Here is a 25,632-nt window from a genome sequence, read left to right as displayed (position 1 = left end):
AAGAAAAACAGCCGAAAAGACAGAATGAGCTATCACGATAAGGGAGCGGCCTTACATATTAAGGGTTCCACACCACTGAGACACGTGCCACGGACTGCACGCAATATGTTTAGTGTTACGTTATCATCGTACTAAGGCTATTTTGTGCGGAGCCCCCAGAGAGAATAGTTGCCCGATTTCAGTGCCTTTCCTGTATGTTAACATATATTGACGCATGGCTCCTTATTGACGTCAGGACAGAAGATATACCGTAAATCCTCGAATCAGCGCCCGGAGCGCATATTTCCAATTTAGGAGAAGATGGGGGGCGCTTATTTAATTTTCCCCAAATGGGCGCGTAAACAACAACATAAGCTGTTTATCGACATAAAAAGCTGATCCTAAAGTTTAAATCGCGGCACCGTTGGTACTTAACATATTCAACGTGTTCACTTAACGTGTTCACAAACTGAAACAATGTACAAATCTAATACTACACGACGAAAACTATACATCCTTTGTTGTCTCAGTACTCGTCCACAAAATGGGGGCAGGGCGCTTATTCGAGGAAGGAGGCGCTTATTTTAAATTTTGGCCGATAGGAGGGGCGCTTATTCGAGGATTTACGGTAGCTTACATGAAGTTGTTAACTTGTTGGGACAGCCTACTTGATGGAAAACGCGGGGCTGGGGTCCCCGGGTCTGTGGAAAATACGGGGTGTGGAAAACAAGGGGTCTAAGTGGAAATAACATGTTTAAGCAAGCAAACGGAACGATGATCCTGCTGGTATACGTTGGATCAATAGTGATCTAATCGGCTTTACATATAAAATGAAGAATACAAAAGCAAAAACCGACACAACGTAGGATGATTTTTTGAAGGTATACTATATTTCGGCCGGCCAAACCAACCTTCTTCAGGTACAATCTTCAAAAGATCATCCTACGTTGTGTCGGTTTTTGCTTTTGTATTCTAAGTGGAAAACACGCGGTACCATTTTTTTTTTCTTCTGCCAAAATATGAATTTTTAAATTGCAATGAAAATCAATTCAGCATCTCGGCGTAAAACCCGTGTCTCGATCAAGAAAACAAATAAACATTTCGTGAGCAAGAAAACCATTTCAAGAGCCAAGTTTTCCTCTCTCGCTCCAGGGGGGAAGATGAGAGACCCTGGGAACCAGGATACCCTCAAGGGAAACTGAGTACGACTTTGTTGCCTGGCAGCCACTCTGGCAGCCGCAAACCAAACACGTACAAAACCACGTGACTATAATCATTGCCTAGCAACAGGCAGTCAACACGCTTGTCTTCTATAAGAGAAGAGCCGCCATCTTAAGCAGACGAGGGAATAGTTGAAACTCGAGTTCGCTTTACTGAGAAACCAGCCATGGCTATGCAAGTGTCTTCGAGAAGCAGAGATATTCATGAAGAAAGCATATATAATTTGATTCCAAAGATTCAAGAAAGGCCTCCGAAGCCATCAATGTAAGCTTTAGTTTTGTTGGTCCACAATCCCGAGTCCCTGACGACAACTTAAATTTCATTGTTTGTGACTTAAGGGAATAGATTTTTCTGCACAACAGAGTCTTTTTGATATTCCCATTTTTGCCAACTTAAACATTGCTTTCTTAAATAATTTGTATCACAGGTACCGCTCGAATTTTGCTTCAAACGCAAAACAGGAGTACAGGACAAAAAAACAAAGTTCCAAAACCATGGTAAGATTTGTTGTTGCTTGAATTCTGACAAACGACAATGTTTAATTCCTTATGGACTGACATTTTTTTCTTTCTTTACAGGGGCCACCGAAAGTTGCTGCCACTGAACCGAAAGATTTTTTGGCAAAACACTCGAAAGAGTTTAAGCTACCAGAAAGTAAGCAACAATCTTGTTCATTTATGCAATCAAAGTATTTGCTCACAATTTTCTTCGCTTCTGTCGCTTGTGTGGTAAAACTTATGCTTATTTTACCACGAATTGTTTTGCGTTCTGTTTGCCACAAGACTTTGCTCGCTCAATATCTCATTCGCTTCCACAATATCTGTTCTTATAATTTATGGTCAAAGTCCTTTCGTTATTAGCCAGGCTGCATCCTGGTATGAAAACGACGGGAGCTTGAGAAAATTTTAGAAACCCGAGCCGGAGGCCAATGTTTCTACATTTTGGAAGTGTTCTCAAATGATAATTCAGTAGCTGAGAGTGGTAAGAGTGAGAGTGATAGCTGACACCCTGTTTCATTGAAAACACAATCACTGCACATCCCAAACTTCACTTTTTGGTATTTTGATTACACATAGGCCTTTTTCAGCCTGTTATTTCCAACCTGGTTTCTCCAACAGCTGTTTTGACAGCGGTTGTCCTATGTAGACTTCAGTGCCAAAAGACCTAGTGGGTATTGTTAGTTGATGGTTGTTTGATCAAAGTTCATGTGAACTTCCATCAAGCAGTGGCAAGCAACCACTACCCATTATACCATTTGGCATTTCTTGCGTCTGTAGGGAAACCTTTCTTAAAGCATTGGTGTTCAAGAAAATTTGATTGGGAGACCAGGCTGAATTTTCAACCTGGTGAAATTCACCATGTTATCAGACCCTTGTATTTTTTGTATATAGAATAGTAAGTCAGCCATACTTGAAGTGAAGTGAAACTTTTTTTTGCTTTTATCTGTTACTTGTTTTGTCTACTTTTCAAAGCTGCCTAAAGTGAATAATGTTACAAAAAAAAAAAATCTGACTTTTTGCCACCCAAAGTGAGCTCAGCATAGCAAAACAGTGGGTCCGGGGACTGGCAACGAGTTTACAAGCGATGACGTAGGAAATTGTTCTAACGATTTGCTTACCCCACTTTGCCTCTGTAGCTATGTGAATTGCCATAGGAGATTTCTTCAAAGTTTGCCATTTTTTTGCAAGTAAAATGTCAGATAGTGATGGATATATGTCCTCTAGTGAAAGTTCCAATGTACAAGAGTCGGAAAGTAGCAATGAAGTGGTCTGAACAATTTCTTACATCACGGCATTGTAATACATTCGTTTTGGCTGCGCACAAAGTGGAACCACTTTCGGTTGTCAGATTTGAACTTTGAACAGCAAAAAGTCAAATTTTTCTCTTTCTAACATTATTCACTTTTGGCAATTTCAAAAAGTAGACATAAAAAGCGACAGAAAAACGCAAAAATAAATTCACTTCACAGGCACTTTAAACAAAGTTCTCTAGTAAGTTTTATTCCACAGTAAAACATAGTATTTAAACCTTTCAGTGTGTCTGCCAAGTCCAACCTGTGTTATAACTTGTGGTAGGCTTGTACTTGTACCAACAGTTGAAATGCTATTGTGTGTGGTAGTAAAATAATGCGTTTTCTTTTTTCTGGTGCTTGGTGGTATACTTTAATGTGAATGGAACAAAGGAAAACACCAAATTGTACTAAGGGTAATGTTGAAGCAGTGCATCAGCATGAATTGAGACTTCCTGTAAAAAATTGCAGTTCATGATACAGGATATACAGGCAGAATTAACAAGATCATATTGCTCAAATTTTAAGATAGCATGTGTTCCAGAAATGCTTATAAATTTACTTTTATTTTGGTAGAAACTGACTTCAAGTATCCAGACCATGATAAGAGGCGTCCAGCAGTTCCCAAACACACAGAGAAACCATTAATGGGATTAAATTCTACCAAGAATCACATCACAACAAATGCAGTGGAGAATATCATGTCTGTGCCGAAGAAACCGGAGAAAAAGTTTGCCGACACTAGAGGGGGAGCCACGCATCCACTGGAGCCTTCAGGGCTGACACCAAAATATGTAAACAAGAAAGATTATGGAAAAACACCTGCCTACCTTGAAAGAAGAAAGGCTGAAGTGGAAAGGGCTCAGATGGAGTACGATGCTTATGTCCAGGAAAGATTTAGACAGGGAGCAATGAAGAACTTGACAGAAGAGCAGAGGTAAGACACTTTTGTTTGTTTGTTTGTGTGGTTTTTTTTTGCAGGGTTCCCACGGGTCAGGAAGTGTTCAGGGGGGGACTCTTGTTTAGGGAAGAGTCAGAGAATTTTGTTTTCAGTCTATGAATGGGTGGAAAGGACGGCTGCAAAGGGAAGTTAGAAGCTGCTACTGACATTTTGTATTTATTTCATCAGTTAAGTTTTTTTATGAAAAAAAGTTATGAAATATTGAAAAGTGATGTCTGTGGCAACCTTGTTTGATTATCCTGCATTCAGACCAAAGTGGTGTCTACATTAACAGCCTATCCCATATTCCATAGCATGAAGCAACTAAGAGGATTGGGGCTCCTTCCCTCCTGGCAAGTCACTTGTGTTCCTCACAGTATAGGTTTCTCTTGGTGTTATATACTCCTGCACAGAAAGGGTCATTGTCACTCTTTGCAAGGGGTAGAAGCAAAAGTTTGCCCCATCTCTTTTAAAATAACTTTTAACAACGTGATTTTGTATATGTTTGTTTGGCTCAAAATTTAGTTTTTGTGTTCCACAGACAAGACATACTTGATGGATTGAAAAAGAATTGGGAAGAGCTTCATCATCAGTACCAAGGACTTTCTGTGGTCACCGATACGGCTCCAAAGAAGGCACGCAAAGAACGCATGGAAGCAGAAATGAAACAGTTAGAAAGAGACATTGAAACAATTGAAAAACACAAAGTTATTTACATTGCAAATCCTTTCTTTTAGGCAGCAGACGATCTTATCGTTGTAATATGCCTCGTCCACTTGAACACAGATTACAGTGGTACTCTTGAACAAATAGATTCCTTTAGCGTTATTGGTGAACTAATATGTTAATTTAGTTAAATCTGCAAGCAATAAGAGAAAACCTGTTTTCAGTAAGATAAAATTGTAAATAATTGTGTACAAAATATTTTATTAAAAATTCTGTCAGTAAAACATTGTTTCAAGGTGTATTTTACAGTACAAAGTATGTGCAAACTCAATCTTTCACAACTGGCGCACACAAATTTGTATGTTTTAATTTTATTTCAACGTTAACAGGAACAGTGCTATGACAATAATTGACTATTATAGTAGGGAAGAAAGCTGCACCAATTTCACATGTTATTACCCAATTGTTCAAAGGGGGAATGAAACTATACACTGGATAATTTCTATGCAGCGGATAAGAGTTGGCAAAGCAAACTGTGCTGCAGTGATTTATCCAGTGAATAGTTTTATATATCCTCTGAACAACTTGGGCCAGTAGTTTCTAAAGGTTCAAACCTACCAGTAATATATAGATTTAGGCCAGCCTAAAAGCATAGCTCCTAAGCCAGGTTGTTCAGAGCCTGATTAAGCTAACCCAGGAAAAGGTAGAATTTTGATTTGAGTTTTGTAACTTTGCCGTGAAGTTTTCTGTACATTGTTCAGTCTTCTGTTTTGAGTTTTACTAATCACCATATACACAAAACAAAGCAGCAAAAACATTTCTATAGAAGAAAATGTTATAATTCAGTTAACTCTTAATCCTGGGTTAGCGTTAACTGGCTTCCAAATAATCCTGCCCTGATTTCAACAAGTTAACCTGACATGAGCCTGCGATCCAATCAAAAACCAGCACTTGGTCAGCACTTGGTCAGCACTTGGTCACATGTCCTCAATGAGCTGTAAACTTGAGCCTGTGATATGGTCATGTGATACTGGTCAGCAGATACCTTGTTTTGACAGGTGTCATAATATGGATGTCCAGTATCAAAGATGTACACAGTAAACCAAGGCTGCATGTCTCTGTCAACCTATTATTTGGAGTATGGCCACAATGTTCCTGTCCTGGATGAACTATTATCCAGTTTACAAAAAAATTGCTTTGTCACCACTTATCTACTGGATCAGAATTACCGGAAACAGTTGATGCATGTAGTGTTATCCATCCTTTAACCAGGGAGTTCCAGTTATTGTCATTTTTTCAATATAGCATATGGGGGGGGGGGGGGGGTAGAGAGTTGAAAAGTAGAGAGAGCGTTATTGAAAACAGGGTCAAAGGGTCATTAATTTTTACTGAACATCGGGCTAACTGAGTTTGACACACAATTAGCACCTCACAATACCCTGTTGATTTTGAATGCCAAGGTAACATCCCTTAGAGTCCAATTGCCACAGAAAAAGACAAGATACACAACTTAACTGCATCGCAAATTCCCATATGTATTTGTTAATCCTTTGTAGCAAGTTAACCATCATGCCCCAGTTGTTTTAAGGCTTGGTAACACTATCCATCAGATAAAGCAGAATCCAGTGGACGAGTTTTAAAAAGAAAAAAAATGGTGGATAGCATTATCCACCTTTCGAACAACATGGGCCAGTACCACAAACCATAAGAAATCTGATGCAAAATAGCTGCTCTGTCCAGATTTGTATCAAGGACTGATACAGTTCTTTGTCTGTGTGGCCATCATTTATTTAACCAAAAGCCTCTATGTTGCCATGTGTCTGTTCAGTAATAGGTCACAGATGACGTTGAAATGTGACACACTGTACAAACAATAAAATGGCATATGGTGTGACAGTCTAGCTTGTCACTGATTTTCTTACCACATTTTGGTGTCTTGTGTGATCTACTACTGAACAGATGCATGGCAATATGAAATCTACTTCTTAGATATAGCAAAGAGAGAAAAGAATGCCAATGACATTGTCTTTGTTTCTGTCCTCCAGCAGATGATAAGTAAAAACCAATTAAAATATGAGAATAATTTGACTAAATTAATAAAACAGAATATCATATTATTATACCCTGCTCCATAATTGCTATTGGAACTCAGTGTGCATTATTTTTTCGTAACGGCTGGAAATTATAGGACACTTGGGTCCTTTATGTTGAGTTGCCAGTGCAATCAATGCCTCTTCTCAGTGTAAATATTTTCAATTTTTCACAGTGCTATATTCTAAAGCAAATGGAAAATAATGTTCTTTGTTTTCTCGGAAAATAATGCACTTTTGAGGCATAGGAAAACTGCTGAATGCAATCATTTCCCCTTCATGCATACACTAGCAGTTTTCTTAGGCCAAGTGTATGTTATTTAAGAAATAGAAAACATGTACTGTGTGTACTGAGTAGAATTTTGGGAAAATGAGAAATGTTGTGTGAACACGAGCTGACAGGCAAGTGTTTCCATAGCTTTTTCGAGTTCTGCCAAACTTTCACAAGTGTTTCTATTAAAATTAGTATAAATCTACTAAAGTTCTATCACGAATGCCATTCTCTGATCGGCTACACTACTCACCATCTATTCTGTTGTAGATAGTGAGTAGCATGCTAGTGTGCACTAGTTAACAAAGTGACGGCCGCTTCTTGGTGTTTTCAAAGTGTCTGTGAAGAGGATTTAGATAAAGTCTTGAACGACTAATGGATTTATACTAAAACAATTAGATTATTTGCACTTGATTTCTATGCATGATTAAGTTGACTCGGAATATGCCCCTGTCAACTATCATACGATAGAAATCTTGAGCTCATAATCTAATTGTTTATTAGATTATGAGCTTGAGATTTCAAGATTTTCAGTGTCTTTTTTTTGTCTTCACTGTACAAAGACAACCTCACCAGTTGATTTCAATTTTCCTTCATTTAACCTGTGAGCAAGCAATTTAACCCATGTCTCGAGGTGAGTTAAACATAACACCCTCCATCCAAGATTAGCTGTAATCAAACTTGAACCACAGAACTAATGCTTAATTAGATTTTTACCTGGTGGTAATTAAGCCTTCGCCTGGGTACCACAACTGTCACCTCTTTTCAAGCACTCTTATGCTTTGTTCAATAAAAGAAAGGGAACGAGGAATTAAATACTTTACAGTTAAATAAAATATAAGTAATACAAGAACAACAAGTCTCCAGGAATGCCATGGTATGCCTAATAACAGCTCCTCTAGAACTGAAAAAAAAAACAAAAAAAACAAACATAATGCATTTTAATTAAAAAGAGGAAATTAAAAAGACAAAGTTGATGATGATAGTGAGATGAATAGGAAAGAATTCTGTATGGGGAGCTTTTTAACCCTCTGGCACTTCCAGTTTAGCTTCATACATTTTAGCCTGAGAACACAGACAGATTTCTGGCTTTTGTTTTACAGCTCTGACTGTGTTCACAGGCTACACCCATGTAGAGGTATGTAAAGAATGTTGTCTTAATAAATGCATCCCAAAATTCTCACAACTAAGATTACAGCAATCAGTTTAAGGAGATGTATTAAAATTGTAACATTAAACATTTGTCAGTAAAATGCATGGATTTTAATAAAAATATTGAATCAAGGCTATAATTTTTATATTAAACAATAATTGCTTAATATAAAAATTATTATTATTGGATGAGGTTTTTGTGATATCCAGAATAATCAAGGTCAGGCAAAGGCTTCAACTGATAACCCTTAATGAGACCTTGATTATTCTGGATATCAGTAAAACAGAATGTTATAACTGTTTTACTATACATTGAATGAAAAAAATGGAAGTCACGTTTTTGCTTCTACACTGACGGGAAGCAACACAAAGTGCAGAAACTTGATATGATTACCCTTGGAAATTATGCACCGTGGTCATACATAGCATGATTACCCATGACCTTGAGTGTCCTTGACATGCATGATTATTGTATTTAGCTAGATGACACCACAGGCGCTGATTTTGAAAAATTCACTGTACACTTTCGGCAAATCAGAAAAGAGATAGTGAGTTCAACGTATAATAAATAAAGTAATCACAACAGCTGCCCTAACAAAGTATAATACTGCTCTGTTTCATAGCAACACATTTATAGATGTTAACAATTACCTATGTTGTAAACTACAGGCTCAGCTAAGCTTGCTGTGTCATATGGAACACCTGTTCTGATGGCTGTAACATTGACATAGTGTTCCTGCAGTCAGAGGAAATTGCAGTTAGGGAAACAGCTAGTGCTGAGCAATTGTAAAGTAACAAACAATACTACTTATTTGAGGGTATATATGTCTAAGTTAGTACATAGGGATTAAATTAATTAATTTATTTTTATTTTTTTTCCAGGGACTTAAAGGGACATTGTCACCATTTTTAGCATGATTTTGGAAATCTCAAAAACATGTATTAATCTTTGGAAGCTGAGCAATAATGGTTTTATTTCGTGGAGCAGTACTCAACAAATAATTAAAACCCATTAGGAGGTGAGGATGGCTAACAATGGCAAGGATGTAAACGGATTGCAATATGGATTTTTGAAAACGCTTCCGGAAATCGTTTTTTAAAGGTTCAAGTTTGGCTCCAAGATCGTTGGAATTTTGCAAAAATGTTGCTGCAGAGTGGACTTTCTTCAAGAAATTGCTTTTAATCATTGAGTTAGAACTGATTAACTTCTTATTACATAAATCTAGGGACCTTTTCATGAATTTTTAGAAAACAGTCTTAACAAAATACACGTGCTGACTGGTTAAAAATTGTGTTTCTATAACTTGATAGAAACACAGAACTAGCACGAGCTGTTGACGTAATGATGGCACAAGTAAAGAGAATTTACATTTTAATAGTCAAATTTAACAAGTTGTTTCCCTTTCTTTCATTGCATTGTTCTCTGTGTTTCTATCGAGTTATAGAAACACTTGTGAAAGTTTGGGAGAACTGGAATAAGCTGTGGAAACACTCGCCTGCGGCTCGTGTTCCCTCAGCATTTCTCATTTGGCCAAACTTCCACTCATGTTTCTATAGCTCAATAGAAATGCAGTACATGTTTTCTATTTCTTAAATAACAGGTTTAAGCAAATATATCCTGACAGTGTCCCTTTAAGCTGTACTTGGCACTGGCCATGGAAAATCTTAAAACATTTTTCTCGGGAATATAAATCAAATAAATTGAAGATGTATGACACCTTTTTACCCCCTAATCAGGTAAGCTTGAACTTTGCTTTGATTGAGTGTCTTCTCCAGCCAATTTTTTTTGGTGTAAGTGTACCAATCGTTAGGGGTCATCAATGCCTATAATTGCCTTGTATCATTCAGTGCCAGAGAAACACTTCTTATAGAGGACACACAGACTGACCCAGCCCAACAGACAGGTTTTTGCCAACCCACGAAGCAATTGAAAGAAATTCTACCATAGATGTACAATTTCTTTGGCATCATCTGAACAGAGGCTATAACATCTTCCATCCACCAAAGACTGCTGAGGATCACCTTTCAGAAGTTTTCCAACATTAATCAGGGGCGGATCCAGGATTTTTCAAGGGGGGTGGAATGGATGTAGAAATCAATCGGGCATACTTTCTCCAAAATGTTTCAATTTGAGAATTGGAACCTTATTAAAAACTGTTATACCTCAAATACTAGCAATATCACAAAGAAGAAATTACAATGAAGTACCTTGCCAGAGTGTTTCCTTTCATTTCTGCTACAATATTCACAATTTATTTCAATTTTTTATTTTTGCTTCTTCAAAAGGGCAGTGGCTAGCCACCATAGCTACCCCCCCTTAACCCGCCCCTGCATTTATTGGTAGGTTATCAGAATATTTTCAGAAATTTTTTTAAAAGGTTCTGAAAGACCAAGGTGCACTGCCTGCTGCCTGAATCATCAATTAATGTATAGCCCATAAATAGACTATAAATAATGTATTTTTCAAGTGTATTATGAGCAAGTAATCACGTGATTATTCTTGTGCTAAATGGAATAAATATTTATTTCATACAGTGTGATTTTCTGGGTGAGGGTAGTTCTGGATTAAATATGTGTTAGAAAAAGTTGACCATACCGTTATGTCACTACTGAACACCAGTTTATCAATGTTGAGAAGCTTCCTTGTTTTTCCTTGTAATAGAGCCTCTTGTGGTATCATTTGCATATAGAAATCTGTTGGTGTCTACCATAAAAATGGGTGTTACTTGCAATCAGGATTGTCCCCCTGGGGGTGAGGATACTCCCAGAAATATTGGGTGGGGGTGTGCAGTCCATTTCCCAAAACCCTTACCTTATCAAAAGTGCCCTTAAGATCAAATTCCCGATATCCATTTTTTTTACATTTTCGTACACAATAGGTCTTTCCTAGATATCTTGCATTAGAACTCACATTTTTTCGACCTTTCTTTCCGAGAATTTACGGCTGCCATTAGTTTTCCTTGTTCCAAGTCTTGGTTGAGAATTTGAGAAAATGATGTCATTTTCTCAAAAATACCTCATGCATTGAAATTATAATAACAATTAGAGTAAAAAATTGCACAAATATAAGAGCAAAAGTTTTTGTTATTCTTTATGCAATTTGCAGTACTAAGACACTGAGACACTGAGAGCAGTGCAGTTCAAGTGTCACACCAGTGCACAAAGTGTAACACCAGTGCAAAAAGTGTAACACCGGTGCAAATTACACATCGTAATTCTGGATTATGATTGACTGAAAGACAATAGGAAATTTTCTAAGCCAATGATATCATGTAAAATGATGAAAATTTTGTGCAGAAACTTTGAAAAAAGTTTTCTTGAATAAGAAAAAATGGCTTCAAGAAAGTTCTTCCGGCACCTCCTCCATGCAAATTTTTTCATGTTTATATTATTAATAAGTACTCATACAGCTTTTCTTGTCCAATTTGGAATTACTTTGCACTTGTGAGTGTTTCAAAAGCTGAAATTGAACTCACCAAAGTGGCTTGTGCAGTTTCAGCTTTTTGAAAAACTCACTTGCGCAAATTAATTCCAAACTGAACTCGAAACCGAATGATTACTTATAGAGAATGGCTGAAAAACCATATATTATTGGGGCCACACATAACTATACAACCCATGTAAGGGAGTACACCCCCCCCCCCCTTGAGGATGGCCATACCATCGCCACTTGAAAAAGTCTTCAAGGAACTTTTGACAACTTTTAAAGGGTTTTTTGCATCTTCTTGATTTGTCTAGTTCTGGCCTTATCTCTGTCACGTTGCATGGGTGTCTGGAAAACCTGAATAGCGAATAGCGAATAGTTGTGAATAGCGAATAGTGAATAGTCACGAAAAGCGAATAGCGAATAGTATGAATAGAGCGAATAGTCTCGAATAGTGCAAATAGTGGCAAACAGTCTTGAATAGTGGCAAATTAATAGTGGCAAATCATAGCAAATAGGGTACCCAGTATCTCGCAGTAAACCTCACAGCAACGTAGGATGGGATTTTCCTGCTAAAAAGCACAGATGCTTATCAGGACAAAAGGTGTTTCTAAACATAATTTCTTCTGTTTTAACCACTGCAAAAGTGTAAATACGTCTTTATTAGGTTATCCTTGTGTTTTCTGTTTTCTCAATGTCGGCGATGGACAGCCCTAGCCTGAGTCCAGAGAAGAAAAGGTAATAAATTCAATGAAATTCTGTTGCTTATTTGGATAATTAATTAACACAGAATATTAGATCTAAAGCGGTGACTATTAACAACTATTCGTCACTATTTGCCACTTTTCGCGACTGTTCGCCACTATTTGCATTATTCTCGACTATTCGCTATTCGCTATTATTTGCTATTTATTATTCTTGACTATTCGCTATTCGCTATTCAGGTTTTCCAGACACCCACGTTGCATAACAGAGAGAGGCCCAGAATAGGCCCTTTGCAGGATCCAGTCACACGGTTCGGAATTAATTATACTGGGACGCAAGTTACACAGTGGGACTTTCAAAACAAAGGAAAGTCGGGCTGGACTGGTGCGAGTTCCTTTGTTTTGGAAGTTCCACTGTGTAACTTGCGTCCCAACATAAGTAATTCCGCACCATGTGAATGGATCGTGCAAAGGGCCTATTGGAGCTCCACAGTAGCATTCAGCCAATTTTTAAACAGTTTTGCTTCCCACAGAACGTTTAGTAAATAAAGCCCTTCTGGTGTCTGGTATGTCGGCTGATGATGTCCACGGCTGAGAGTCTGTCTGAAAAATGAATATTTGGCCGAGAAGTGAAGCTTCGAGGGCAAATGTGAAATTTTGAGGACAATCTCTCAGCCAAGGACATTATCAGCCAACATGCCAGCAAGCCAGAAAGGGGTTTTTTTTATCTTATAACCCTCCCATTAATTTTCGGCATATTGTGTTGACTCTTTTGTACTTATCAGAACAGCATTGGCGACCAGTTTTTTTTTTCATGTCATAATCAGCAGATCCCATCAAAAGAGTTTGTTTTTCTTCCATGAAAAATAATAAAGCTGAAAAGGTGAAATTATAGAGCTGGATTTATTCTTTTTAGCTTTGTTTCTTTTTGACAGAAACAGTCGCAGGGCAATTATTGACGCAGGTGGAGGTTATTGCGTGATAACTGCCCAGTAATTTTCCACCACGTGACGTAAAGTAGCCAATAGAATTACGCGAAAATTAAGCCTGAGTTATAATTTCAAATAAATGTCAAAAAGATGTTACCAATCTATGAAGAGTGCCTGCCTGTAAAAATCAGACAAATTCTTAATTCTGGGGCAAGGGTCGAAAATTCGATTTCGCTCATATTCCTATGGTAGATAGGCTAGGGTATGACAAAAACTACTGGATAGTTTTTTTGGCAAAATATCCTTTTATTTCAAAGAGATATACAAATTACCAAATTCCGTTAAAATCGTCATTTGACGCACCATTTTATTAAACAAGTTTAAGAGCCTCGCATGCAAAACCAGATTATTCTTCCATCTTTAAAACACTCAAATATTTTTGTGCAATGTTTAAATGTGTACTGGGTTGATTGTAGGGAATGCTGGGTTGTCTTTTTTGGGTGCAAAATAATTAAATTTCGAAGACATGTATTTCATTCACTTAAAAGTACTTCACAAAAATAATTGATTTTCACCACGTGCAAAACCTTCATATGGATTAAGCTTCTGGTGGTTGAATCATAGAAGGATTGTCTACAAATTCCTGTAAAAATTTCTTTGGGCAAATGATTGTGAGTGACGCGAGAGCTTTTCAAAGTATGTTAAAAATGCAGATATTTGACCATCCGTCAAAAAACTTCAATTTACAGGTTAGACATATATTTTAGCACGCGCCACATGTCTTGAGCTATATTAAGTTGAAATAGACACAGAGCTGATAATTTCGAAATGTTCTAACCTTATTTGCTGTAAAAGGCAGGTCCAAAAGCCGATTTGACATGTTTCTGTCACCATTCGTCGCACATAAAGCAGAAGTTTGCTCTTGTCTACACAACGCCCAATGTACTTCGCTAACTGTCAACTTATTTAATGGTCAAATACCATGAATCTATGACCCTCTTTCGACTAATATTATCACCACTGCATCTAAGTCAAAAACGGCTAAGTGACTTGTAGATAATTGCTTGCTTTGCACTACACCAAAATATTACGTTTGATCATTGTTTGATCTATTGCTGCTTGAATCCTTCCTTGCAGCGGTTCCTTGTTTGTTTGTCACGCAATGCTGTCATCCCATTTTAGGGGGTAGGGTTAGGACAATTTCTATCCTAATACGTAAGGTTCTGTAAGGCTTGGAACCACAGGGAGCACACAATCTTGTTGAGTAGGAAGAGATTAAATTAAGCAATAAAAAGAATGAATAGTTAACCATTGCCCGTGCTGTCATCTTTTACTAGACCACGGCTACCTACATGCCTTGCGTAATACTGTAACGCTAAACTCGTACCTAGGTCTTTTCCCACTATGCAATTATTTTTGGTTTACATATAATACAGTGGGCCACCCTCGGGGAAATGGGAGGTGACCGCTTTAATAGGGGTTGGCCGCTTAACAGAGGTTGGTGTACTTTATACTTTGAATATACTTTGAATATTTGAATACTTTAAATTATCAGCGCTGTGTCTATTTCAACTTAATATAGCTCAAGACATGTGGCGCATGCTAAAATATATGTCTAACCCGTAAATTGAAATTTTACGACGGATTGTCAAATATCTGCATTTTTAACATACTTTGAAAAGCTCTCGCATCGCTCACAGTCATTTGCCCAAAGAAATTTTTACAGGAATCTGTAGACAATCCTTCTGCAATTCAACCACCAGAAGCTTGATCCATTTGAAGGTTTTGCACGTGGTGAAAATCAATTATTTTCACGAAGTAATTTTAAGTAAATGAAATACATGTCTTCGAAATTTAATTATTTTGCACCCAACAAAACCACAACATTCCCTAAAATCAACCCAGTACACAATTAAACATTGCACAAAAATATTTGAGTATTTTAAAGACAGAAAAATGATTTGGTTTTGCATGCGAGGCTCTCAAACTTGTTTAATAAAATGGTGCATCAAATGACGATTTTAACGGAATTTGGTAATTTGCATATTTCTTTGAAATAAAAGGATATTTTGCCAAAAAAACTATCCAGTAGATTTTGTTATGCCCTAGCCTATCTACCGTAAAAATATGAGCGAAATCGAATTTTCGACCCTTGCCGAGTTATTTTCCATATTTATGGACAGGGACTCTTAATAACAACAATTTTACAAGAAGCAACAGCACAGTGACCCTGGTTATTCAAAAACGATATACAATCTAGAGAAATAACTTACAGTTGAAGGATACGATATCCTTAACTCATAACTTCTGCTTGGCTGCAGTTGAACCAAATGGTACACTACTGTCTTTCTGTGGTACAGAACCTGGTGATGTAGTATACAATCACAGACATTTTTGCTAAGCCTTAAATCTCAAGAAGCTCGAAGTAGTTTAGACATAAAGTTTTAAGTAGAGCTTCTTTAAGCCTGGCTGGCTCATGGCTCTCGGCACTTAAATCCGGTTTCTGTAGCATGTTAATAGTTTCATATCACAGAAATGTCGAGTTAACACTAGCGAGTGAACCAGATGTTCCCTGTATAAGGGAAAGTAAGAGAGTTTACCTGATTAACTAGCGGTTTCCCCGGCTCCAGTCTGCGGAACACAACCAAAATGAAAAGTGATGAGGCAATTGAATCAGTTAAAAAAACAGATCATTCTTTTACCTCACAAATCCAGATATGTTCGCTACAGACATGTTTAAAATAAACGTTAAGAACACAACAGTAGTGTCAAGACGCGATTTGTCCGCCATCTTTTTGGTGTTGGCATATACCACGTGTTCCGGTATAAACGGGTTAGCCGCTGACTTTACGGGCTGGGTATTCATCTCCCTCGAGCGAAGCGAGAAAAAGGAGGTGTCTTCGACAGTCGCGAAAAGTCCAACGGCGAAACCAACAGGCCTGGGGAGAATTATCGTAAAGGACTTTTAGAACGTCTAGAAGTCTTTGGGTGAAATAAATAACCTCTATTTGGCGCGAAAATATGCTCGGATACTATGCGCCGGTACGCGGAAATTATTTGTTCCGAGAAGAGAACAGTTTTCCAACAGATGGCTAGATGACGTATAGCAGCCTCGTATCCCTGGTAGCTTGTTCTTTGGTAACCACCTTTACAAAGACTATGGATTTGACGATTGCTTCGCCTGAAGCAAACTCGGAGTAACAAATGTTTTTGAACTAGTCCGACTCCACAAACCTTTCAATCTTGTACTAACATGGCTTTTTATCCAGCTGAAGAAAGCCAAACGGCCAAAACCTCATTAAACTAGTCGGACGTGACTTATTGGGCTTAAGTTCGTGATCTCTTCCAATTTCTCAAGTATACATATCTTCTGATCTAACAAGAGATTATTTTGCTAAAACATAGTACAATGCAAAGCAGACTTCAGTTTCACATGATGACAATCACAAAGGAAACAAATTGGTAGGTCGCCCCACGGGAGAGCTTGATTGCTCAGGTCAAGATGGCGGTTAAAAACTTGTTGTTTACTGCGGAACCACTCGCCTGTGGCTCGTGGTTCCGCAGCCACTTTGACAATGTTATGACGCAATTTATCATCAGTAAGAGGACAGACGCGTAAAAAACTGAAGTCAATTTGTTAATACGAGAAAATAGAGGGCTGTGAACAGTCTAGGGTACATTCAGTTACGCGACGCGTTTAGACCAATCGCGTGCGAGCAAAAATATCATGAGAAATATTCGTAACCGTAACCTGTGTTTTCCTTGCTGTTTCCTTGCAGTTCAAACAAAACTCAGTTCTATGCCAGAGAAAATTCGGTGTATTGATTTCCCACTTGAAAAATGTATTCCGTATCGCTAAAAGCAATTAACTGGCAATTTCCCAAAATGGCAGATGCTGGTAACATCGAAGCGTCTGAATCTTCTTCTAAAATGAGAGGTACTTAGAGATATTTAGAAAAATATGTTTGTGATATTTTTGAGTAGGCTCGGTTCAGACGTCGTGCATCTACCGTGCCGAACTGAATCTAGGCATTAAGTTCGACAATCAAACTTTTGAATTAATTTCGGCAAACAATTAAGTTCGACAAGCTCTGCCGTGCTACACGACTCTCGCAGGGCAACGGTTCAAACGCAGTGCTCCTGCCGCGCTAAATAAAATTCATAAACTATATTAATGTATTTTGGGGAGATTGTGCTCCCGCGGGGAGTTAGTAGGACAATTGTTACGAGGCTTCAGTAAATCCTGAATTTGGTTGACTCCGACATGACGTCTGAATCATCGTTATTATTTTTTTTTTTTTTGCCATGCTACAGTCGAACCAAATTGCAATTAAGTTCGGCGCGGCAGAAGCACGAAGCCTGAGGTGGGCCCTATTCAGGCGATTGCGGAAAAGTTATCCATTGAAGTCGGGCCACAATTCTCACTGGATACTAAGGCTGCTTTTTTAAGAAAATCTAAGATTGGATTCTTAAATCCGAAAACGGATTTTGCGTTTCTTTACTAAACAGATTAATCCAAGATCGCTCGGATCATGGTGCATCAAAGGAACCCAAGAATCCTTGCCCAAGTGTCGGTGAAGAGGATTTAGATAATCGCTAGTCGAGTCAGTTCACGCCCGGCGATAGAAATCTCGAGCTCATAATCTAATTGTTAGTTAAAATATACCAATACTTTCCAATGAGTGAAATTTTGTTTCTCGACTGAACGGCGGCAATGTTTGTGCCACTGCTTTGTTTCAGCGCCACCATGTATTTCTTCATATTTTTTACATTATCTGTTTGTAAAAAGCACTGAGAAGCAATGGGAAGCTCTTCGCACGCAAAACCTAAAGAAATCCTTTAATAAATATCTACTGCAGCATACATAAACCCTTTATCACTATTGTTTGCACTCCCATTTTATTCGACCAGTCTTGAGAGGTTGAACACCATTGTGTTAACAAAACTCAACGACCTTGAGTCATTTTCGAGTCACTGGAGCATGATATTTAATTCTGATGTATGGATATACAAATTTGTAAACAAAACTAGTTTGCGGTAACGCCCATGTTAGCGAACAACCCATCTTTCTCACAGAATACAGCAGTTTCAAGTTGAATACCGATTTATAAACTTTGATGTCTTCGATAGTAACTGGCGTGTTAGAAGTCACTATCGGCTTGCTTCTTAATAAAGGCAGAGATAAAGTAACTGAAAGCCTTAGAGGAGGCGACGTAACAAATGAGACAGTTCGCAACTGGATCGTCCGCGAAATCAGTGCAGTAAGTTCAAAGTTAAACGGATTAGCAAGAAAGGATCTGAACACAAGTATTAATCACTTTAGGACAGGCCTTGTCTATCTTTTTGAGGTGCTCAAAAAAACACAATGTGGCAATGGAGGTTCGACAACAGAACAAAATTTAGCGGAAACGGACGAAAACAATTCCGAGGACAGGTTACCATTGTCGGTGACTGCTGTTAATATACCTGACATTCTAAACAGGTGGAAGCTCGCTGACTTAAATGATGCCGATAACAGAGCGCTTTCGAATGCAAAGGATTGCTTCAAAGACGCTGGCAGAAAAGCGACCGAAGCGTTCAGTAATGAAGAGCTAGAAACTACTGACCGAATCCAAGCAATGGTTATTCGTGTTGCGGCGAGAATACTTGAGAATGTGGACCATCCGAGTGATGCATTAGCAGCGTGTAAACTGTGTCTTCAAGATCTGCACTCTATGCGAGAGGTTCAGAACAATTTTAAAGTCGCTCTCGACAATGGTTTTCGGGCTGGTTTGCGATGGAAAAAACGTAGAAAAATTATTGCAAATGTCTGTCGCGTAAATCGGGCAATATATGATGTAATGCTGAATGTCGGAGAAGCTTTAGACCTCGAAAAGCATTGCGTTGATACTGGAAAAGAAACGCTAGTTGACACATTGCGAGATGTACGAGTAACTAACGCACTGCTTAAATCGGACATCGCTGACTGCTGCGTTACACCACGACTTCTTGGGCAGGAAGGCGATACACCGGAGAGCGAACTTAAGATGCCACAAGGTATCACTACTAATAGACAAGGACATTTTATAGTAGGAGACAATAAGGATCGCAATGTAAAGGTGTTTGACCGTAGTGGCAAGTTTGTGAAGTATCTTCGCCCCCTACCGCATGGAGAAGGTACAGAATTATCGATCAGAGATGTAGCCACTGACAGGCAGGATAACATTTATGTACTTGTCAGACTGGAGAGAGCCACGGGTTTTCCATGGTATGCTGTTTATGTTTCTGACACGAACGCAAACCTAGATCACAAGTTTAACCTGATGAAAGGGTCCAGAGGTTGTAAGATGACGATTAGCGGCAAAGACAAAGTACTGGTATTGAGAAAACATTCTAGAAATTGTGTCGACGTGTACAAGACTGATGGACAGTTTCTTTGCAATTTTGGAGCCCAAATATTGAGGGATGCTTTAGCTATTACTGCTGTTCATGATGGTCGTGTTGTGGTAGCAGACAAAGATGGTTCCCGTGTTCACGTGTTCAGTGAAATGGGTACACATCTTTTGAACTTCCAATTAGAAGGATTATATTTCTCTCCTAACATTGCGTTTTATCAATCTAGTGCGCAACATATCGTCGTTGCTGGCAAAAAAAACGTGAAAAATTACCAGCGTTTGGACATGCTCATATACACCGTGGAAGGTAAGCATGTTCGCACCATTGAACTTAACGGAAAGGGTATTGATCACGTGTCGAGGGTTACAGTGTCTAAAGAAGGACGCTTTGCTATAGTTTATCATGGATCGCAGGATTCCGGAAAGGTTCTTATCGTGTAAATAGAATGATGTACATAAGAACAAGAATAGCAAGCTTAGCATCAAATTAAAACAATAAATGCTACTCTGCCAAAGTGGTTTATTATAGCTCTGGTAAACATTGGTTCCTTGATGTAACACTAAGGTGTTAACAGAACAGCTTGTTAGCAAACATTTGGTAGAATTTTCATGCGAGGTAGAAATTTACGTCATATTATTTTCATGACAATTTTGTTATCTGTGCATATTGATCAAGAAAACCCAATTCAGCGAAGGACATAAACATTGCGAAACTTATTGTAAGAGAGGTGTATTATTAATAAAACGTGTGTGTGTTCTGTCGCTATATTTGAGTCACTTTCTGATAGGGAAAACAAAGAAATTGCAATTAACATGGCTTGTTCTGATGGCAAACACTGTTTACACTTTCGACGTCATCATTTTGTTTACATTGAGCAGAAACCTTTAATGGATTTACTTATTAGTGTATGCCTAGTCCTTTTTGTCACTGTTTTCCATTCAAATGTTATTCAACTAGCGTCAGGTCCTTGTAGGAGAACCATTAATCGAGCTCTTATTTTTTTGCAAGTTTATGGACCGAGAATAATTATCCCGTTTTTGTATCAAGTGCACTTTTTAGAATGACAATAACAATAAATATCTTGTACAATATCAACTGCGTCATTGCTCAAGAGTTCTCTGAGATTTCACACCTCTTTGTTTTCGTGAATTCTTGGATTTGGTGCAGGTATAAAACATTCGGTTCAAAAGCATTCAGAGGAAAGTGTTTAAACGAGAACAGATACCTTAAGCGTCACAGCAACTCCTCCAACAACTAAAAAGGAAGAAAAAAAATCCGTCTCGTAAACAAACCTCTCAACTTCTATTGTTCCCTTTTTCGTAAAAGTAGGCACTTTATGGAAATATAAAAAACACTGGATCACCCAACCTTGAATGAAAACCATTTATCGAGCTCTTATTGTTTGAAAGTTTATGGACCGAGAATAATTACCCTGTTTTTGTATCAAGTGCACTTTTTAGAATGATAATAAAGATAAAAATCTTGTTCAATATCAACTAGATCATTGCTCGAAAAAGACTTCGTGTATATTTGTTTTCGTGAATTTCTTTGATTTGGTGTAGGTATAAAAAAAGAAAAGTGTTTTAACGAGAACAGATACCCTAAGCGTCACAGCAACCCCTCCAACAACTCGCTGAAGGAAACAACAAATCTGTCTCGTAAACAAACCTCTCAACTTCTATTGTTCCCTTTTCCCTAAAAGTATGCATTTTATGCGAATATGAAAAACACTGGCTCGCCCAACTAAAGTAGCTTTTTAGTCCTTTGTGAAGCATTAGACCCTAGCAATTAACTCTTGTCCGACGAATTTGGTTCCCTTGGGAAGCTACTGTTATGCTACTGATCAGTTCTGTCAGTTCATGACACTTTTTGAGTTTTTCAGCAAGTCATGTTCTCTGCTGTATCGACTGTCATATTCAAATCCGCAGTTGGCCTGCTCGTGAACAAAGATACGAATGCAGATCAAGCAAACCTCCAAGAAAATGATGTAGCTGATCACGAATTTCGTAGCTTCATCGTAAGTAAACTCAACCATGCTGAGTTAGAGATGGCAGAAAGAAAGGATCTTAGGGAAAGTATCGGCCACTTCTCGAAAGGAGTACTGCACTTCTTTACGCTGTTCGACACTGAGGAGCGATGTGTAGTGGAATCAGATGAAGACAGCAGCCTACCAGTATCTGAAAGGTCTGTCAAAATGCCTTGTGTTGAAGGCAAGACACCACTATCATCAACTTCTCCGGCCAAGAGACTGAAAAACTTGAAACTGACTGAGTCGGATGAATCTAAGCGGGCGCTCTCAGATGCAAAAGTGGAGTTTAAGACGGCCTATTTAATAGCAACAGAAGCCTTTAATAACGAAGATCTGCGCCTGTTCGATCGCATTCAAGCAATGGCCATTCGCGTTGCGGCGACAACACTAGAGAAAATAGAGTATCCCGAGGATGCATTAGCTCCATGTATGTTGTACCTGGAAGAGCTGCACAGCATGCCAGACGTTCAAAATACTTTTGCCAGCGGGTTCATGTTTCACAAAATCGCCGCTAAAAGAGGAAAGACTCCGATGGACTCCTTGAGTCGCAGGCTCGCCGCTCAAAGAAGGACGCTAAAGGACCTCTCCTCAGGGAAGGACCTCTTGTCTCTTCCGAATCCCTTAAAGAAGGTCGAATACCGACTAACATTTTCCAGGGTCTGTCACGTGAATCGCGTTTTATACGATATCGTTCAAACACTTGGGAGGGCAAACCTTTTGATGACTTGGCCTTGTGTGAATACGAAACGAAGACGAGCGTTCGGCCTGGGAGAGAAAGTTGATCCATTGCGTGATTCAAGAGTAGCAAATGTACTGCGCGAGCTGAGAATGGAGCACTACTGTGTTGCACCATGGTCATTCGGTCAGGAGGGTGAAGAGGAGAACAGGCTGAAGGATCCACGGGGGATAGTCACAAGCACGGAAGGAGAGTTCATTATAGCAGACCGAGGAGATCACAACGTAAAGGTCTTCGAAAGAGGCGGGAAGTTTGAATACTCTTTTTGTCCCTTTCCTGTCGACGAACTTACGAACATCGACGTTCGGGACGTAGCCATTGACAGGAACGACTGCCTTTATGTACTCGTCAGAGTGCGAGACCCGGCTGGGGCTAAGGAAAATCGAGTGTGCATGTTTGAAAAGAGTGGCAAAAGGCCCCTCTTGAGCAAAGGCTTCCTCCTAAGGAAAGGCTTCTCTGGCCGCAATCTGACAGTTAACGACAACAAAAATGTGCTGGTAACAGACTCGAGACAAACGATAGACGTTTACCAGCCTAATGGACAGCTTATCCGCAGTATTGGAGTTGGAACACTGAAACCTAACGTGTTTGCTATCGCTGCTGCTAATGACGGTTGTGTCATGGTACTGAACAAACATGATTCAGATATTCAAGTGTTTGACGAACAAGGTGACCTTATTAACAATTTTAACGTGGAAGGATCTTACCACACTCACGACCACTATCCGAGAATTGCATTTCACCCGGCAAGTGAGTACCTCATCGTCGCTGGTTTCGAAAAGAAAAAGTTCCGCCTAGATATGCTCATATACACGAAAAATGGAGAGTTTGTGCGAAGAATCCAATACGGCGAAGAAAATATTGCTAGCATTCAGGGCATTACAGTGACTCCAGAAGGACGCTTTGCTGCTATAGTCCTTCAGTTAGACTCAGAGCGTCATGCCCATTCCAAAGTACTTGTTGTTTGAAAATAATGGAAAAATTATCGTTTTTCCTTTTGAAGAACTTTGTATTTTGTACAGGATTTTGGTATTCGGTAAAACACTGTCGGCACTTCTTAAGGGTTAAAATAAATTTCGTCGAAAACATAACCCTTCTGGTACGCGTTAGGTGTTCGCAGCAACCCTGTGAGTTTTATGTAGAATACAATTCCCCTGGTCCGGTCAGTTGATCTATTGTGCTTACTATTAACAGAATTTGGGTGTGAAATCAAATTACTGTGAACTAGCTCCTGCTAACGTATGAGTTTTTTCAGAATGCTGAACTCTATTCCTTTCGGTTAGCCTGAGCTGGAAACTCATTGCTGATAAATGATCCTTTACCCAAACCAGTTCTTTCGAGCAAAGTCAGCAAATGAAATGGGCTGAAGACTCAACTCAATTTGATCTGAGGCTAATTTCAACATGTTTTCATAAATTTTTCAACTAGTCCTTGCTTCGGCTTATAGTAATTTGCGATAAAAACAATATCGTGGTAGGTAGACACTGAAACAGTGAACTTAAAAGTTAGCAATTATTTCTGGTTTTCCCATCGATTGTTGAGAAAATCGTCACAAGAACTTCTTTATCACCAAATAGTATATATTTGCTACATCATTGTATCATAGCTTATCCCACAGCTTCCATCAAATTTGGTTGTATCCACCATTTGAAATCTTAAGTATGGGTCTACATATATTTTAGTGGTCTAGTGGTGGTTCACTTTGTTACCACCAGCTGATTCTGTTTTTATTATGGTAGTCAGATTGGATTGCGTCACAGGAAAGCATAGGCTATACTCACACAGGAAGTATGCAATTCAAGGGCTCGAAAATAACTCTTTTGTGATATAATTTGTTTAGAACCTTGTATAGCATTTGAAACCTATATTGCATGCCTCAATCACACTATATATTATGCTTGGCAGAACGGAATAAGAAAGTATTTATCATCCGTAATGGCCCGACGTTACTAATCGAACACAATCGAACCCCAATCATTTGATTGGGTTCGATTAAGTTCGATGACCCTCGCAAAATATTTAGAGCAATCGAACTCAATCAAACGTTCGATTTACGTTCGATTGGTTTCGTCTGAGTATGACCCGGGTTCGATTAGGTTTGATCGCATTCGATTTGAGGCTGTGTCGGGTATGTGGTAACTACGGTCGAGTTTAAATTCACGGTCGGTTGGACTGCATTCGACTGGAAATGGGGATACGGTACATGTAGTATGGGTAGCACGGGGGAGTATTAGTGTTACAAGCTTCGGTGTTTGTCCCAGAACAACGAATAAATAAACTGAAAGGAAATTGCTTGCCTCAATTCTCTATTTTCCAATTGCCCATAATTCACTCTGTTTGCCCCCCAAATTTTGCATAAACTATTGTTGTGAAATAATCTTGGGAGGTCTACATATTCCCAAGAGCATTTCATAACAATAGTTTATGCAAAATTTGGGGGGCAAACAGAGTGAATTATGGGCAATTGGAAAATAGAGAATTTCATTACTGCGAGAGGAGTTCGATCTCCAACAAATCCCCTGCTGCGTGGGCTACTCGGGTTATTTAATATTCCGTAGGTTGATAGAAACTAGACTACGAGTAGTCCCTCTTTCCCTTAGTCCATCCTGCGCGACGCGAAAGAAAACCGCGAGAAAAAACTGGCCGCGCGAAATCCTGGGGGCCAGGGTTTCGCGCAGCCATTATTTTCTCGCGGTTTTCTTTCGCGTGACACAGGATGGACTAAGGGAAAGAGGGACTACTCGTAGTTTGGATAAAAACAAGTCATAAAATTGAATGGAACTACAGGGAAATAAGATGAACTGCCTATTTTCCGTTGAACTTTATTTTCCGAATTTTAAAATTTCAGTATCTACATCTTTCGTGACTATGTGTTACATAAGGCCTCGACTTTTCGATTTTACAGTCGGTTTAATTATCTGTAAAGTCAATGTGTTTTCCACGCCGAAAGGCTATTTCAATAAAGATATGCTAGTTAATTATAAATTTGTAGCTGTTATTAAGATAGAGTGTTTAAATATCTGCTGGTATTTATTGGGTTCGATTAGTAATAGTAAATGGACCATGATGGCTAAGCCAATAAAAACTCTTCAATTGCATTATCTAATGATCCAGTTCTTAATAAATAAATAGCTTCCATTTGGCGCAGAAGTATGCTCGGATAATTGTCCGCGGACATTATCTGTTCCGAGAAGCTCACAGTTTTCCGAGAGCATAGCTCGAGAAAAACCGTGAGCTTTGAGGAGCATAGAATGTCCAAGGACAAATATGCGAGCATAATTTCGCGTCAAATGGAGGCTATTGTGTTTATTATCCTTCAAATATTTT

The 25,632-nt window shown here is 38.8% G+C and overlaps 4 protein-coding genes across 5 annotated transcripts; 3 read left to right on the top strand and 1 right to left on the bottom strand.

Annotated features, from left to right (window-relative positions):
* Nucleotides 1-1,261: 1,261 nt before the first annotated feature.
* Nucleotides 1,262-4,881, top strand: LOC110046487 (enkurin-like). Its single transcript, XM_089284738.1, has 5 exons — nucleotides 1,262-1,464; nucleotides 1,628-1,697; nucleotides 1,779-1,854; nucleotides 3,566-3,926; nucleotides 4,471-4,881. The coding sequence occupies exons 1-5, from the start codon at nucleotides 1,367-1,369 to the stop codon at nucleotides 4,664-4,666; spliced, it is 801 nt and encodes a 266-aa protein (XP_089140864.1). The 5' UTR covers nucleotides 1,262-1,366; the 3' UTR covers nucleotides 4,667-4,881.
* A 60-nt stretch (nucleotides 4,882-4,941) lies between these two features.
* On the bottom strand, nucleotides 4,942-16,046 carry LOC110046480 (uncharacterized). 2 transcript variants are annotated; one of them, XM_089284747.1, is made up of 6 exons: nucleotides 15,868-16,046; nucleotides 15,766-15,796; nucleotides 15,439-15,528; nucleotides 10,705-10,812; nucleotides 8,760-8,844; nucleotides 4,942-7,860 (listed from the first exon to the last, which is right to left on the bottom strand). In XM_089284747.1, exons 1-6 carry the CDS (start codon nucleotides 16,029-16,031, stop codon nucleotides 7,712-7,714), a joined length of 627 nt encoding a protein of 208 aa, XP_089140873.1. In that variant the 5' UTR covers nucleotides 16,032-16,046; the 3' UTR covers nucleotides 4,942-7,711. The 2 variants fall into 2 exon arrangements, with proteins under 2 accessions (XP_089140873.1, XP_089140874.1); XM_089284748.1 differs by lacking the exon at nucleotides 10,705-10,812.
* Nucleotides 16,047-18,194: 2,148 nt separating this feature from the next.
* On the top strand, nucleotides 18,195-20,631 carry LOC149115169 (uncharacterized). Its single transcript, XM_089284729.1, has one exon. It carries the CDS (start codon nucleotides 18,283-18,285, stop codon nucleotides 19,978-19,980), a length of 1,698 nt encoding a protein of 565 aa, XP_089140855.1. The 5' UTR covers nucleotides 18,195-18,282; the 3' UTR covers nucleotides 19,981-20,631.
* A 657-nt stretch (nucleotides 20,632-21,288) lies between these two features.
* On the top strand, nucleotides 21,289-24,594 carry LOC110046485 (uncharacterized). The gene has a single exon (XM_089284728.1). The coding sequence runs from the start codon at nucleotides 21,429-21,431 to the stop codon at nucleotides 23,271-23,273; it is 1,845 nt and encodes a 614-aa protein (XP_089140854.1). The 5' UTR covers nucleotides 21,289-21,428; the 3' UTR covers nucleotides 23,274-24,594.
* Nucleotides 24,595-25,632: the final 1,038 nt, after the last annotated feature.

The sequence above is a fragment of the Orbicella faveolata genome, unplaced genomic scaffold (assembly GCF_042242905.1).
Source record: "Orbicella faveolata isolate gen_17 unplaced genomic scaffold, um_ofav_v1 contig_13, whole genome shotgun sequence".
Classification (NCBI taxonomy): domain Eukaryota; kingdom Metazoa; phylum Cnidaria; class Anthozoa; order Scleractinia; family Merulinidae; genus Orbicella; species Orbicella faveolata.
This window is presented reverse-complemented; position numbering and strand designations above follow the sequence as displayed.